This window comes from Ranitomeya imitator, chromosome 3 (assembly GCF_032444005.1).
Source record: "Ranitomeya imitator isolate aRanImi1 chromosome 3, aRanImi1.pri, whole genome shotgun sequence".
NCBI lineage: Eukaryota > Metazoa > Chordata > Amphibia > Anura > Dendrobatidae > Ranitomeya > Ranitomeya imitator.
This window is the reverse complement of record NC_091284.1, coordinates 781,001,259-781,018,668: the sequence shown is the minus strand read 5'-3', so window position 1 is coordinate 781,018,668 and position 17,410 is coordinate 781,001,259. Positions and strand designations below refer to the sequence as shown.

General features: G+C 43.4%; 1 protein-coding gene across 1 annotated transcript in view; it reads left to right on the top strand.

Moving 5' to 3' along the window:
* Positions 1-17,410, top strand: part of MIPEP (mitochondrial intermediate peptidase) — a 123,733-nt gene that overhangs the window by 21,065 nt on the left and 85,258 nt on the right. The window contains exons 5-10 of the mRNA XM_069759123.1: positions 1,423-1,486; positions 7,612-7,794; positions 8,351-8,507; positions 12,083-12,131; positions 13,650-13,710; positions 17,030-17,082. Of these exons, the coding sequence (XP_069615224.1) occupies positions 1,423-1,486; positions 7,612-7,794; positions 8,351-8,507; positions 12,083-12,131; positions 13,650-13,710; positions 17,030-17,082 (567 nt within the window). The remainder of the gene's footprint in view (positions 1-1,422; positions 1,487-7,611; positions 7,795-8,350; positions 8,508-12,082; positions 12,132-13,649; positions 13,711-17,029; positions 17,083-17,410) is intronic.

Here is a 17,410-nt window from a genome sequence, read left to right as displayed (position 1 = left end):
CTTGCTGCCTTGAGATCAACCTTGACTAGGTGGATACGATCGGCTATTCAGGAGGCCTACCGCATCAAGGGCGTGGTCGTTCCGGCCGGAATCTAAGCACATTCCACTCGGGCAGTGGGGGCTTCCTGGGCGCTTCGTCACCAGGCCTCAGCAGAACAGGTTTGCAAGGCTGCAACCTGGTCTAGTTTGCATACGTTTTCCAAACATTACAATATCCACACTCAGACTTCGGCAGATGCAAGTCTGGGTAGAAGAATTCTTCAGGCAGCGGTATCGCACTTATAGCCGACAGATGCCTGGATGCTATACCGGTGAGTTAATTCCCCACCCAGGGACTGCTTTAGGACATCCCACAGTCCTGTGTTTCCCCAATCAGGCGAAGGAGAAATAGGGATTTTTGTGTTACTCACTGTAAAATCCTTTTCTCCGATACGCTCATTGGGGGACACAGCTCCGTCCCTGTTAGCCAAATGGCTCTTTTTTGTTTTTTCTTGACTTTATCAGTCGGTGGGGTTGTTTCTAGACATGTTGTTTTGGTATTAATGCTGATTTATTTTTTGTTCTCCTACTGCTTTTGCACCAAACTGGGTTCGCCTGCGGACAGTGGCAGGGTGTATTACTTAGTGTCAGCCTCCTGGCGGCAGTAGCATACACCCACAGTCCTGTGTCCCCCAATGAACGTCTCTTGAGGATTGGATTTTACGGTGAGTAACACAGAAATCCCTGTTTCTGTACCAAATATGAAGGCTATGTCCATACGTTGCAGATTTGACTGTGGAATTTTCTGTGCAGATTCTGCATCTCTTGGCAGAAAACGCAGGTCAAAATTTGTGCCTTTTTTTTGGTATGTGCACACGTTGCAGATTTTTGTGCAGATTTCTTCCTTTTTTTACCCCAGCGGATTTCTATTATGGAATAGGTACAGAAACGCAGCAAATCTGCAAAAAGAATTGACATGCTCCTTTTTTTAATCTGATGCGTTTTCCGTGTGAATTTTTTCGCACCATTAGCAAAGCATGTTTTTTTGCCATTGATTTACATTGTACTGTAAGTCACTTGCGTATCTGCAGTGTTTCTGCGTGGAAAAAAACGCTGCGAATCCGCAGGAAATCTGCAACGTGTGCACATAGCCTAAGCTCTGTTTTTCTGTTGTATCAAACCCTTATTTCATGCAATAAAATGTAAATTAATTATATAGAAATCATAGTGTGATTTTCTGCATTTTTTAAGGTTCTTTCTCAAACAGTTGAAGTGTACCTACCTTAAAAATTACATAAGATATACAGATATACTATATTGCATTTTCTTCGCAGGATATATACCATACATACACATATTTACTGTATATTTATAAATTCTGTATGGGAAGAGAATATACCACTAAGCCCAATCACATGTAATGACATTACTTTTTTTATTCAGGCGCGTGGCTGAATTGTTTCTAATTGATTTTGAAATCAGCGGCATCCACATGAATGAGGAGAAGGTGAGTCTTGTCTTGTATTAGATGCTCGTGGATTGTGTCTATCTCTCGTGGATTGTGTTCGTCTTTCGTGGATTGTGTCTATCTCTCGTGGATTGTGTCTATCTCTCGTGGATTGTGTCTATCTCTCATGGATTGTGTCTATCTCTCGTGGATTGTGTCTCTTGTGGATTGTGTCTATCTCTCGTGGATTGTGTCTATCTCTCATGGATTGTGTCCATCTCTCGTGGATTGTGTCTATCTCTCGTGGATTGTGTCTACCTCTCGTGGATTGTGTCTATCTCTCGTGGATTGTGTCTATCTCTCGTGGATTGTGTCTCTTGTGGATTGTGTCTACCTCTCGTGGATTGTGTCTATCTCTCGTGGATTGTGTCTATCTCTCGTGGATTGTGTCTCTTGTGGATTGTGTCTATCTCTCGTGGATTGTGTCCATCTCTCGTGGATTGTGTCTATCTCTCGTGGATTGTGTCTGTATCTCGTGGATTGTGTCTATCTCTCGTGGATTGTGTCTATCTCTCGTGGATTGTGTCCATCACTCGTGGATTGTGTCTATCTCTCGTGGATTGTGTCTATCTCTCGTGGATTGTGTCCATCTCTCGTGGATTGTGTCTATCTCTCGTGGATTGTGTCTACCTCTCGTGGATTGTGTCTATCTCTCGTGGATTGTGTCTATCTCTCGTGGATTGTGTCTCTTGTGGATTGTGTCTACCTCTCGTGGATTGTGTCTACCTCTCGTGGATTGTGTCTATCTCTCGTGGATTGTGTCTCTTGTGGATTGTGTCTACCTCTCGTGGATTGTGTCTACCTCTCGTGGATTGTGTCTATCTCTCGTGGATTGTGTCTATCTCTCGTGGATTGTGTCTCTTGTGGATTGTGTCTATCTCTCGTGGATTGTGTCCATCTCTCGTGGATTGTGTCTACCTCTCGTGGATTGTGTCTATCTCTCGTGGATTGTGTCTATCTCTCGTGGATTGTGTCTATCTCTCGTGGATTGTGTCTATATCTCGTGGATTGTGTCTATCTCTCGTGGATTGTGTCTATCTCTCGTGGATTGTGTCCATCACTCGTGGATTGTGTCTATCTCTCGTGGATTGTGTCTATCTCTCGTGGATTGTGTCCATCTCTCGTGGATTGTGTCTATCTCTCGTGGATTGTGTCTACCTCTCGTGGATTGTGTCTATCTCTCGTGGATTGTGTCTATCTCTCGTGGATTGTGTCTCTTCTGGATTGTGTCTACCTCTCGTGGATTGTGTCTACCTCTCGTGGATTGTGTCTATCTCTCGTGGATTGTGTCTCTTGTGGATTGTGTCTACCTCTCGTGGATTGTGTCTACCTCTCGTGGATTGTGTCTATCTCTCGTGGATTGTGTCTATCTCTCGTGGATTGTGTCTCTTGTGGATTGTGTCTATCTCTCGTGGATTGTGTCCATCTCTCGTGGATTGTGTCTACCTCTCGTGGATTGTGTCTATCTCTCGTGGATTGTGTCTATCTCTCGTGGATTGTGTCTATCTCTCGTGGATTGTGTCTATCTCTCGTGGATTGTGTCTATCTCTCGTGGATTGTGTCTACCTCTCGTGGATTGTGTCTATCTCTCGTGGATTGTGTCCATCTCTCGTGGATTGTGTCTACCTCTCGTGGATTGTGTCTACCTCTCGTGGATTGTGTCTATCTCTCGTGGATTGTGTCTATCTCTCGTGGATTGTGTCTATCTCTCGTGGATTGTGTCCATCTCTCGTGGATTGTGTCCATCACTCGTGGATTGTGTCTATCTCTCGTGGATTGTGTCTGGCATGGTCTAATCTAACTTTTGTAAGTAGAAGGGATTTTATACAATTGCAATCAAAATTATTCATGTGGTTCAAGTCGGGTGACTGTGATGGCCACTCAGAATCTTCCATGACTATTTCTTAACCCCTTGACGACCGCCTATGCGCCTTTTAACGGCGCCACTTAAGGGTACTTATTCCTCATTGCTGCTTTTTAACATAGCTGGGAAATAAGGTTATAGCGCCCCCCAGCATTGGAAATTCTCCTGGGTGTCGGCTACTGGAGGTAGCTGAGACCCCAGAGAACTTGATTCAGGTCGGTTTTTACTGTCCCCAGTGTTGTGATCACCGTTATTCACGGAATATCTGCGACCGCACACAAAAAAAAGAAGTCCGATTTCCCATTTAATTTCTCTCTCCTCTGATATTATCTAGCACATCAGAGGAAAGAGAAATAGGGTCCCCGAGTTCCCCTACCTCCGGTGTCCCGGACGGCATCTGTTCATTTTGATCACTGTGAGAGACCCTATGACAGTGATGAAAATCAAATAAAAATGTAAATCAAACCCCCTTTATCTCCCCCTTAGTTAGGTAAAAATAATAAAATAAAAAAAATGTATTTCCATTTTTCCATTAGGGTTAGTGTTGGGGCTAAGGTTAGGGTTATGGTTGTAATTACGGTTAGTGTTGGGATTAGTGTTAGGGGTGTGTTAGGGTTGTGGTTAGTGTTATGGTTAGGGTTGGGAGTAGGGTTAGGAGTGTGTTGGGGTTAGGGTTGTGGTTAGTGTTATGGTTAGGGTTGGGCGTAGGGTTAGGAGTGTGTTGGGGTTAGGGATGTGGTTGGGATTAGGGTTAGGGGCATGTTCGGGTTAGGGGTGTGGTTAGGGTTATGGTTAGGGTTGGGAGTAGGGTTAGGAGTGTGTTGGGGTTAGGGATGTGGTTGGGATTAGGGTTAGGGGCATGTTCGGGTTAGGGGTGTGGTTAGGGTTATGGTTAGGGTTGGGAGTAGGGTTAGGAGTGTGTTGGGGGTAGAGTTGGAGTTAGAATTTGGGGGGTTTCCACTGTTTAGATATATCAAGGGGTCTCCAAAAGCGACATGGTGCCCACCATTGATTCCAGCCAATTTTACGTTCAAAATGTCAAACTGTGCTCCCTCCCTTGTGAGCCCTGCCATGCACCCAAATAGTGGCTTTTCCCCACATACGGAATATCGGCGTACTCAGGAGAAATTGCACAACAAATTCTGATGTCCATTTTCTCCTGATAACCTTGTGAAAATAAAAAATTTGGGTCCAAAGTAAATTTTTTGTGAAAAAAGTAAAATGTACATTTTTTTCCTTCCACATTGCTTTAGTTCTCGTGAAGCACCTGAAGGGTTAATAAACTTCTTGAAAGTGGTTTTGCGCACCTTGAGAGGTGCAGTTTTTAGAATGGTGTCACTTTTGGGTATTTTCTGTTATATTGACCTCCCCAAACTCACTTCAAATGTGAGGTGGTCCCTAAAAAATGGTTTTGTAAATATTGTTGAAAGACTTTTAACCCATATAACGTCCTAACAAAAAAAAAAAAAAAAAAATTGTGTGATGTAAAGTTGACATGTGGGAATTAACTATTTTGTGTGACACCACGCTCTGATTTAAGGGTACAAAAATTAAAAGTTTGAAAATTGCAAGCCTTTTGGGTCCTGGCATGCAGACCTTCAGCATTTAGTAACTTTAAATTTGGGATCTATGTTTTTGACTGTATCTCCAGGAACGTTCAATGCCTTTGTTATATTTATATATTTTTTTCCTTTAACCACTCTCCTGCATTAGCCATATTTCTAGCATACAATCAAACTTCACAGTTGGCAAACCCCAGCCAGTTCAGGTATCGGATGTGTTGGAAAAGGAAGAGGAATTGAATTCTAGCACCATATTGTCTGAAAAAAATCTGTGAAGTTTCTCTGGAGTCTCTCTCATGTGACCGCAAGTATGTGATTTGCATGCTTTCGGCCACATTCTGACTGGACGTTCCCGGCCTCACCCCAATAACTTGTATTGAGCGAGGCCGTGCACGTCTAGCGGTCACGTGACTATATTTATGCAAATGGCATACTTATGTTTACCTGATTGCCTTCTCCCAGTGTCAGAGGATCCTCACAGCATGAGGTGTGCGCACTGTGAGGATTCACAAGTCTGCAGTCACATGAGGAGACTGCAGATTTGTTCCCCAGGCATGGACAACCTCTTTATTGCAAACAGCTGAAAGTTTGTAAGTTTTGCTTATAAATGTAATTTGCAATGAAAGTTGAATAGTTTTGATTGCAGCTGTACCTATGACCAAAAAAAAGTGGGCTTTATCGCTCACCGTACTATTAGATGAAAAACCTCTGTCTTATTTTGCTGGATGCCACTCTATCTGCTCACCCACATAAATACAGTATAACTGGAGAAGAAAAGAGGAAAAGGGCGGCACTTCCAAACAAATGTAAAAAAACTTCAGGCTTTATTGAATGTTAAAAACCACGACCTGGTGAAGGCATGGTCACTATTCTTTTCTTCACCTTTCTATTATTGCAACCAACGTAACTAAGTTGTTTTTTTTTATCACCGCACATTCCCTATTAAAAGTTGATTCCTTGGAACAAATATGTTTAGCCCTAATAAATTCCCCATAAGGAATAGATGAAATGGTGTGTACTGGGAGGCAGCTGTCAGTACGCATGGTTTACAAAATATTGAGGATTCAATATTTCTGGATAGACATTTGCCAGTTAATAAAAAATCCAAACACGCAATCCTAAATTTAGGGCCATTGTTTGTAAACCACAAATTGATATAATTGTTGTTCAATTAATGCACAAAGTCTGGTAAACTCGATACGTCATCAGACCAAACAATGAGAATATCGTCCACATATTGACCATACCAGACAATACTAAAAAAAAACAGATTGGTAAGGGAAATTTGGAGCTCCTTTACTTTATTTAAAAATCCTCTTTATTGAACATAAAAAAGTAAAAAAAAAACCAAACAAACAAAACAAAACTGAATACTCCCATCAGTCGCTCCTGCTTTCACTGTTTTTAGCGGCAGCAGGCGTCGGCTGATGGGAGCAGTAGTCCCATCATCCAAGCTGACACTAGTGACCGGAGGTAAACTTTATACCTCCGATCACAGCTGCGCACTCGCACTGTCTTTTGACAGTGTGAGTGATGATTTTACCGCCGATTAGAAGCGCTGTTTGCCGCGCTCTCATTGTTGGCAAACACTGGATGTTCTGGACCCCCATTCAAGTGAACGGGGTCCATGTTCTGTACTTGGACCTGAACTTTTTGTAACTGTTTGGCTGCACGTGAACATCCAGGTGTCTGCCCATTTTGACTCATCACCAGTGATGTGTCAAGTTATGTCTTTAGGGGCAGCACGGTGGCGCAGTGGATAGCACAGCAGCCTTGCAGCGCTGGAGTCCTGAGTTCAAACCCCACTAAGGACAACATCTGCAAAGAGTTTGTATGTTCTCTCCGTGTTTGCGAGGGTTTCCTCCGGGTACTCCGGTTTCCTCCGACATTCCAAAGACATACTGATAGGGAATTTAGATTGTGAGCCCCAACGGGGACAGTGATAATAATGTGTGCAACCTGTAAAGTGCTGCGGAATATGTTAGCGCTATATAAAAATAAAGATTATTTATTTATTTATTTACGCAGCGCTCCCCTGGCTTCCTGCCTGTTGGGGAAGGGTGTGCGCTGCTACGTGACGGACAGTTCGGACCAGCGGCATGGTTAAGGTTCTGTCCAAACTGTGCACTTTCCACTGCTGTAATCAAAGGTAGCTTCACCGCTGCAGCATCAGAGGAGCACTGAACCTAGCCGGGTTGGTGGATACCGCCTGCTGTCATTGCGGAGAGACTGGCCTCTGCAGCGATGGCTGGTTCCCTATGTAACGAGCAATAAACTATAGAAATAATCTTTCTCTATAAATAAATTGCAAACTTGCTTGTTTTTACAAGGACTTGGCACTTGTAACATTTAAGATAAGACAAGCTTTTTAATGTTTTTTTGGGGACGACAACCCCTGTTGTGGAACTCCTCGCATGTTTATGCATTACATAAACCACCACTCATCGGGGTGACCTCCTTGTAATGCAGCATTTGTAAGTCTCTTAGCTTTCTGTGCACATGTCTGTAATAGTGATTACCGATCATACTTGCCTGATTAGAGATTTTCTCGAAAACTGATGCAAGCACTGTCCCATTGCAGTAGGGATTTACCACCCCTATATCCAGTGTTACTGGAAATATAGGTCCCTCCGGGACTAGAAGATGTGATTGCATTTCGACATCTATAGCTTTAGACTAATTGCTTTGTCTCATTGCAGCGTCAGAAGGCCGTCAACCTGAACGTCGTGATTGCCGACCTCAGCAATGACTTCCTGATGGGATCCAACCTGCCCAACATGATTGATGTCAGTGTGATACCAGAACATATCCGCTCGCACTTTTCCTGGGATGGAAAGTATATACAGATCAGTGGGATCCACGCAGATTGTCCCGATGACCTGGTAGGTGATTGACAGGAGCAGATAATTAGATTCCTGCCGTACTTCCGTGCTCAGGAATTTTGCACAGTACGTGTGTACGAATCTTTTTTTATTTCAATACTCAGTAAAGTGAACTTGTTGCGTGAACACATGCCTTGTTGTTCAGGGTGTATATAAAAAAAACTAATTACTTTGTGCCCGATAAACTATCGTACAGGAAAAAATGTTTTGCACACCCCTTCCTCTTTGTTAGGCGTTAGGCAATCCCTGTCGAAAGCCGCGAGACATGCAGCCGAGGGGACTCGAACATATTTTTCGAGCACATCGAAGTCACTTGGTTAGCACCCGAGCATGGCGGATAACACCTTATCCCAGCACATTCACTCATCACTAGTAACCAGTCCTGGCGAATGTTTCATTCTACGTTTTTCTAATGTCCTCGGCTTCATCCTTACAATTTTTCTTGTTAAATTGAGTGATCTTCCATATGATATTGTGGGACACGCATTGTCGTACATATGTGACACCTGATTATTTCTATCCTTTTGTAGCTTATTATTATTTTATGTTCATCTAGGTTCGGGAAGCCGCCTACAAGATCTTCCTTTACCCCAACAGCAGTCAGATGAAATGCTTGGATGAACTGCTCAAGAGTAGAAACGCGTTAGCTCAGCTTGTTGGCTATCCGACATTTGCACACAGAGCTTTGCTTGGGACCATGGCAAGAACTCCAGGTGAGAAATGTCTGTGATCATCATCCAACTGAGGTTTCCGGTTCAGTTTGTATAGTTCAGAGATACTTCCGCCACAAGGTCATAGCAAAATGGCGTCTATTGTGTGGCATGTGTTTTTCGCAATGAGACTTTTTCTAAGTGTGAGTCAGTGAGGAAATAATAAATCTTATGGTGGCCCTGACAAATTTTATACCCATCAATTTTCACCCAAAATGACAAGTCTTCATTTGCCAGATGGCCCCTTGAAAATGCAGCAGAGATGATGACATTTTGGTGCATAGTGCTGCATGGGGGCATAATCAGAAAACCAGAGCTTCGGCAATACTGGACTCTCTACATCACACTGGTATTTCGTAAGGCCATGATAAGGACACCCAGATTGATCACCTGAATGTCCCCTTGTCGTTGGATGGGAGTGGGAAAATTGTGTGTGGATTGCTGCACCCACTGCTGGATAAGGGTTATCACCTCTACGTAGATAACTTAAACACCAGCATCCCATCCTTAAAAGACCCTCTCTGTGAAAAATCAGAGAGGTCTCCCTAAGCCACTAATTGGGCAACTACTGAGAAAGGGCAATAGCAGAGCCCAATACTGCAACAACATGCTGGTGGTCAACTATAAGGACAAGAGGGATGTCGTTCTCTTGAGCACCATACACCGTGACAACAGCTTCTTTGTCATTGTCCGAGGTACCACAACAAAAGTTCCAAAACCAGATTGTACCCTGGATTATAACAAGTTCATGGGGTGTAGATCTCAAATCAGGTCCTGAAACCATACAGTGCTATGCGAAAAGGTAAAATATGGTACAATAGTTTGGAAGTAGTCATCAAGTCCTTAATTTTTGGCAGTGAGGAAGGTGAGGGTCCCAGTACTTCTAAAACTAATGGAGCACGTATTGTCCCAGGTCAACATTTTCCAGGAGAGGTTCCTCAAACAGTGAATGGAAGATCCCAAACAAGGGAAGATCCCAAACAAGGTGCAGAGTATGCTCCAATAGGGGAATAATAATAATAATAATAATTTTTATTTATATAGCGCCAACATATTCCGCAGCGCTTTACAAATTATAGAGGGGACTTGTACATACAATAGACATTACAGCATAACAGAAATACAGTTCAAAACAGATACCAGGAGGAGTGAGGGCCCTGCTCGTAAGCTTACAAACTATGAGGAAAAGGGGAGACACGAGAGGTGGATGGTAACAATTGCTATAGTTATTCGGACCAGCCATAGTGTAAGGCTTGGGTGTTCATGTAAAGCTGCATGAACCAGTTAATTAATTTTTTTTTTTTTTTTTTTTTTTTTTAATATAGGCCACACAGGGATCGTTAGGTTAATGCATTGAGGCGGTAGGCCAGTCTGAACAAATGAGTTTTTAGGGCACGCTTAAAACTGTGGGGAATATGAAAAGACACAATTTACCAGTGTGAATCCTGGCCTTTGCATTAAGGATTGCTTCAAAGCGTACCACACGTCCATAAATAAATAAAATTTGTTCTTACCCTGTTAACGCAACACACTTGTATAATCTGATGTACTCCGCACATCTTACACATACCGCCACATTATAAATTCATACACTAGTAAACCCAAAAGCATTATTATCATTACTATAACTATGCCTCTAGATAATTCCTTAAGAGGTGTAGTATCCGAAATGGGGTCTTGTAGGGGTTTCCACTGTTTTGGCACATCAGAGGCTCTGCAAACAGAACATGGCACCTTCAGACCATTTTATCAAAGAGTGCGCTCCATAATGTCACGCCTTCCTTTTTGGAGCTCAGCAGTGTGTCCAAGCAGTAGTTTTCCTCCACATATGGAGTATTGGCGCACTCAGGAGAAATTGCACAACAAATTTTGGGCTCGTTTTCTCCTGTTACCTTTGTGAAATTTAACAAATTTGGGGCTAAAGCAATATTTTTGTGTGAAAAATCTATTTTTTTTTTCATTTTCACGGCTCAATGTTATAAAATTCTTTGAAGTAGATAAATTCCTTGAGGGGTCTAGTTTCCAAAATGGGGTCACTTGTAGGGAGTTTCCATTGTTTAGGCGCATCAGGGGCTCTCCAAACACGCCATGGTGTCCGCTCTCAATTCCAGCCATATTTGCGTATTAAAAAGTCAAACGGTGCTCCTTGCCTTTTGAGCTCTGCCGTGCACCCAAACAGTAGTTTTCCACCACATGTGGGGTCGATCGGCATGCTCAGGAGAAATTGCAAAACAAATTGTACCGTCCATTTTCTCCTCTTACCCCTGTGAAAATGCAAAATTTGGGACTAGTTTTTTTTTTATTTTTTCCTTCCACATTGCTTCCTGTGAAGCACCTAAAGGGTTAATAAACTTTTTGAATGTGGTTTTGAAGGGGTGCAGTTTTTTAAATAGTGTCACTTTTGGGTATTTTCTGTCACATAGGTCCCACAAAGTCACTTCAAATGTGACGGGGTCCCTAAAAAAATTGATTTTGTTGATAAAATTAGAATTGCTGATAAACTTTTAACCCTTCCAACTTCCTAACAAAAAAAAATTGTTTTAAAATGAATGCTGATGTGAAGTAGACATATTGGAAAGGTTATTTCTTAATTATTTTGTACAGCATGACTAACTGGATTAAGGATATGAAAATTGCAAGTTTGAAAACTGCTAAATTTTCACTAAAATTCCAATATTTTATAAATAAACACAAAAAAAATATGGACCTAAATTACCACTAACATAAAGTACAACGTGTCATGAGAAAACAGTCTCAGAAACAGGGTGGTCCGTTGAAGCGTTCCAGAGTTATTACCACATAAAGTGACGCTCGTCAGAATTGAAAATATTGACCTGGTCAGGAAGGTGAAAACAGGCTCTCGGGTGAAGGGGTTAAAGCAGATGGATGTCTAAGCTCTACCTTGTGGAGCCCCAAATGTAGACCTCTGATTCTTCATCGCTTTTGTGCCTGTTTTTTGTCTATTTTTTGTGTTTTGTGCCCTTTTTTTTGTTTGCACCCAATTCATTACCATATTTGCGCCTTTTTTAAAAAAAATCAATTTTATGAACTCGCTTGTTTGGTGTTTTGTTTTGAGGGTGGAGTTTATGAATTTCAGATGTTTTCAGCTGATTTTTTCTTTACTTGCAACTTTAAAAAAAAGGTTCAATATTTTGTTCAATTTCGCTCCGGTTTCCCTCTGGTGTATTTTGGTGCATGATTTATTATTTATTTTTTTATACACCAAAAGCAATTCAAGACATTGCGCCAAATACATGAATCGCGTGCACCATTTTAATGAATTTTGGCACCAAAAATGTTAACTAATACCACAAGACAAAGGAAGTGGATAAAAAAAAAGAAACAATGATAAATCGCAGCCATAATGTCGTCTGAGCTTAACCCTGCAGTCAGAACAGAGAGTAAGAGATCAAACAATATACATACTATATATCATTTGAACACTTATTTTGGATGTCGTTGCTTTGAAGACTGAAATAAAAAAGGAAGCAGATCTCCGCTTCATATGATGCTCTGTGCGCAGGTCACATCATGACTATTTTCTTGACTTTTGTAACTTTATCCGCTTTTATTGCCAGAGACTGTGATGCTGTTTCTTGAAAAGTTATCCAGCAAACTAAAAGAACGGTAAGTTACTATCCTTATTGTGGAGGCTACCTACCATGCTGGAAAGGTCTGTCCAAATCTTCTAACCCCTTTAAGGCTGGGGCTTCACAGCGGTTTCTAGGTGTTCAATAGTGATGAGCGAGCCACCTCCGATAAGGGGTTATCCGCCATGCTCGAGTGCTAATAGACCATCTTCGTTGTGCTCTAACACTACGTTCGAGTCTCCGCGGCAGCATGTCTCGTGGCTGATCGACAGCCGCAACGCTTGCAGGGATTTCTTAACAAACAGGTAATCCCTCAAACATATTAGAGAACGCCGAAGATGCTCCATTAGCACTCGTTCATGGCGGATAACCCCTTATCCAAGCACGCTCGCTCATCACTAGACTGCTCAACATAAGATCACGATGTCTTGCGCTACATTGTGACTCATGATAGTTAATGTGGGGACGTTGCAACCAGTAAGTTGGCGCAGTCACAGCACAAATTGAATCCTTTTGGATTTCTGAATGTTCACATTTACTATAATTACATAAGACTGACAGCAGAACATTTGAGTTCTTATATGTTTCTCAAGATGTGACGTAGAAGTACGTCCCTGGTCCGGTTCCACTGTACAGAGCAGGCTCAGGAGCTGATCCCGCACCATTCCATGAAAATGCCGACTGTTTTACATAGTTGACGTCTTACTAATTGCTCCTTTTTAACTACATAAAGGCCTCCGTCAATCTTTGACAGCGGTGTTTAAAGAGCCAGGTTGCTGGTACGCACATTGGCCCCCTACAGCACGAGCACCGGCAACCATCTTTGTCCTCCTGTGAAGCTCAGCCTGGGGCATACATTACTAGGAGAATGTCATTGTCTCTATATACTGCAATGAGACCTCCGGTAGGCCCCTGTGAAGAACTGCGCTATTACACATGATTCACAATTTGCAGAGAAAAGTATTGTCTCATCGTTCATTAAACAAGCTGGCCAAATTAACCTCATGTAGAAGTGGGCCCCAAGAATGAATGTTAGTGGTGGGCCTTTGCCAACCCAGTCCGACGATGACTACAGTGCAGATGTATTGCAACATGTCTAGTATAAGCGATGAAATAATAGCAAGTTCAGGTCCTCTAAAGTCAGTAAAAAATTGAAAAAAATTAAATAAAATATGAAAAAAATTATACCGATATATAACATTTTTAATCACCCCTGCCCCTTCTTTCATCATTAAAAGAAATTAAAAAATGTTATCACTGCACCTGTAAAAGTCCATTCTATCAAATTATAAAATTTGCCCATTTATTAAACCCGTAAGGAGACTTTGGAGTGTGGGAAGAAACCGGAGAAAACCCATGAAAACACGGGGAGAGCAAAAAACCTCTTTGCATATGTACTTGGTGGGATTTGAACCCAGGACCCCGGTGCTGACCTCTGAGCCACCATGCTGCTCCTGAGATTTTAGTATCGGAACATTCTCATGCTGAGCGTTAAACCAGTTATGTTACGATCTCAGGATTCAAATATTTTATGATTTTTTTTTTTTTTTTACAGGACATTGAAAGATTTTGAAATGATGCTGGGAATGAAAAAGAAATTGAACCCCATGAACCCGGTAAGGAGGATTTTATTCTCTTCTCATTCCAATGTACAGCAGCGATAAGAAACAAAAAGGTGTCTAAGGTTCAGGCTGTACAACAAAAGACAGGACTACATTAACCCCTTAGCGACCGCCGTTACGCATTAAAACGGTGGTTCTGGATAATGCTGTAGAGCCCCCGAGAGTCAGAAAATCTCCGGGGTCTCAACTACCGGGGGGTGGCATGCTCAGGAGAAATTGTGCAACAAATTTTGGGGTTGATTTTTTTTTTTCTTGGTACCCTTGTGAAAATAAAAAAAAAAAGGTCTAAATTAATTTTTTTGTGAAATGTTCATTTTTTTTCTACATTCCGAAAATTCCTGTGAAGCACCTGAAGGGGTTAATAAACTTCATGAATGTGGTTTTGAGCACCTTGAGGGGTGCAGTTTTTAGAATGGTGTCACTTTTGGGTATTTTCTGTCATATAAACCCCTCAAAGTCACTTCAAATGCGAGGTGGTCCCTAAAAAAGATGGTTTTGTTAATTTTGTTGGAAAAATGAGAAATCGCTGGTCGACTTTTAACCCTTATAACTTTCATAATGAAAAACATTTTGTTTACAAAAATTGTGCTGATGTAAAGTAGACCTGTGGGTAATGTTATTTATTAACTAGTTTGTGTGACATAACTCTGATTTAAGGGCATAAAAATTAAAAGTTTGAAAATTGCAAAATTTTCGTCCAATTTTTTATTTTTCACAAATAAACACAAGTCATCTTGAAGAAATGTTACCACTATCATGAGGTACAATATGTCACGAAAAACCAGTCTAAGATTTGGGATCCGTTGAAGCGTTCCAGAGTTAGAATTGTAACATTTTCTTGGTCGTTAAGGTAAAAATTGGTTCAGTCATTAAGGGGTTACAAACCTGGTGTTTCACCTTTCCTGCAGTTGTACATAGTTTTGCTATAACTGTATAATAAGACACAGACCGCATGTCCGAAGCTCATACATTCATCTACTGCGGCTGAGCAAACGTTTACAAGGCTGAACATGAGGCTGTTGGGTAACATTCTGATCAGGTGTGTGAAGCCCACTGCCGCATAGGGGGTCCCTAACCTTAAAGGTGCAGCAACCACTGCTGAATGAACTCCACACCAGCAGGGGGAGAGAGCCAGTGCCCCACAGCACCCATGCTGCACTGCAAAGCCTCCACAACACCCATGCTACAATGCAAAGCCTCCACAACACGCATGCTGCACTGCAAAACCTCCACAACACGCATGCTGCACTGCAAAGCCTCCACAGCACCCATGCTGCACTGCAAAGCCTCCACAGCAACCATGCTGCACTGCAAAGCCTCCACAGCAACCATGCTGCACTGCAAAGCCTCCACAGCACCCATGCTGCACTGCAAAGCCTCCACAGCACCCATGCTACAATGCAAAGCCTCCACAACACGCATGCTGCACTGCAAAGCCTCCACAGCACCCATGCTACAATGCAAAGCCTCCACAGCACCCATGCTACAATGCAAAGCCTCCACAACACGCATGCTGCACTGCAAAGCCTCCACAGCACCCATGCTGCACTGCAAAGCCTCCACAGCAACCATGCTGCACTGCAAAGCCTCCACAGCAACCATGCTGCACTGCAAAGCCTCCACAGCACCCATGCTGCACTGCAAAGCCTCCACAGCACCCATGCTACAATGCAAAGCCTCCACAACACGCATGCTGCACTGCAAAGCCTCCACAGCAACCATGCTACAATGCAAAGCCTCCACAGCACCCATGCTGCACTGCAAAGCCTCCACAGCAACCATGCTGCACTGCAAAGCCTCCACAGCACCCATGCTGCACTGCAAAGCCTCCACAACACGCATGCTGCACTGCAAAGCCTCCACAGCAACCATGCTACAATGCAAAGCCTCCACAGCACCCATGCTGCACTGCAAAGCCTCCACAACACGCATGCTGCACTGCAAAGCCTCCACAGCAACCATGCTACAATGCAAAGCCTCCACAGCACCCATGCTGCACTGCAAAGCCTCCACAACACGCATGCTGCACTGCAAAGCCTCCACAGCAACCATGCTACAATGCAAAGCCTCCACAGCACCCATGCTGCACTGCAAAGCCTCCACAACACGCATGCTGCACTGCAAAGCCTCCACAGCACCCATGCTACAATGCAAAGCCTCCACAGCACCCATGCTGCACTGCAAAACCTCCACAGCACCCATGCTGCACTGCAAAGCCTCCACAGCACCCATGCTTCAGTTCAAAGCCTCCATAGCACCCATGCTTCACTGCAAGCCTCCCCAGCACCCATGCTGCAGTGCAAAGCCTCCACAGCACCCATGCTTCAGTTCAAAGCCTCCATAGCATCCATGCTTCACTGCAAGCCTCCCCAGCACCCATGCTGCAGTACAAAGCCTCCACAGCACCCATGCTGCACTGCAAAGCCTCCACAGCACCCATGCTTCAGTTCAAAGCCTCCATAGCACCCATGCTTCACTGCAAGCCTCCCCAGCACCCATGCTGCAGTACAAAGCCTCCACAGCACCCATGCTGCAGTGCAAAGCCTCCATAGCACCCATGCTTCACTGCAAGCCTCCCCAGCACCCATGCTGCAGTACAAAGCCTCCACAGCACCCATGCTGCAGTGCAAAGCCTCCACAACACCCATGCTGCACTGCAAAGCCTCCACAGCACACGTGCTGCACTGCAAGCCTCCCCAGCACCCATGCTGCAGTACAAAGCCTCCACAGCACCCATGCTGCAGTGCAATGCCTCCACAACACCCATGCTGCACTGCAAAGCCTCCACAGCACCCATGCTGCACTGCAAAGCCTCCACAGTACCTGTGCTGCACTGCAAAGCCTCCACAGCACCCATGCTGCACTGCAAAGCCTCCACAGTACCTGTGCTGCACTGCAAAGCCTCCACAGCGCCCATACTACACTGTAAAGCCTCCTCAGCATGCATGCTGCACTGCAAAGCCTCCACAGCACCCATGCTGCAGTGCAAAGCCTCCACAAGCACAGTAGCAATGGATCAAGGATCAAATAAAACTTCCATCTTAGTGGGGACCCACCAATAGATTTGCCGTGACATGGCAGTGGGCTTCATTCAGTCGGGTCAGATTGTTAATGAAAAACCTGGTGTTCAGTTTTGTTCATTTTTGCTCAGCCACAGTAGATCAGTGTGAGTGTTGGCCGTTCCCTCTGTGTCTTTTTCTACAGTACATCGTTTTGCATTGATTCTTTTTGTTTAGGATTTTTTAGCAATAATGTCTCTGTAAGTAAACGATCCCCCATCTTTTATATGTCACTGATGTTCTCTGTCCATTAGGAGTTGATGCCGTGGGATGCTCCTTTTTATGGTGGCGTTTTACGTGCAGAAAAGTAAGTTACGCTGCTAATTAGTGACTAGATCAGAGAAGTGTTTGTTTTTATAGATTTTATTATAAGGTTAGTCCTAGTGATGAGCGAGCGTGATTGACACTCAATCGATCTGTACACTGCCATCGAGTTTTGCGTCAGCAAAAATTTTAATTTTTGACCAACAGAGAATTTCTATATAGACAACAGAAGTGGTTTATTGCCGCCTCTGTCTTCTCCATTGCTAGATGCACAGTGCTTACTAGATTATGTACCGAGTCCTCCGCTGTTGGGTATTAGAAAATATCAATCTGCTGTAAAATGTATGGACGCGGCTGGATTTTCCTACGTC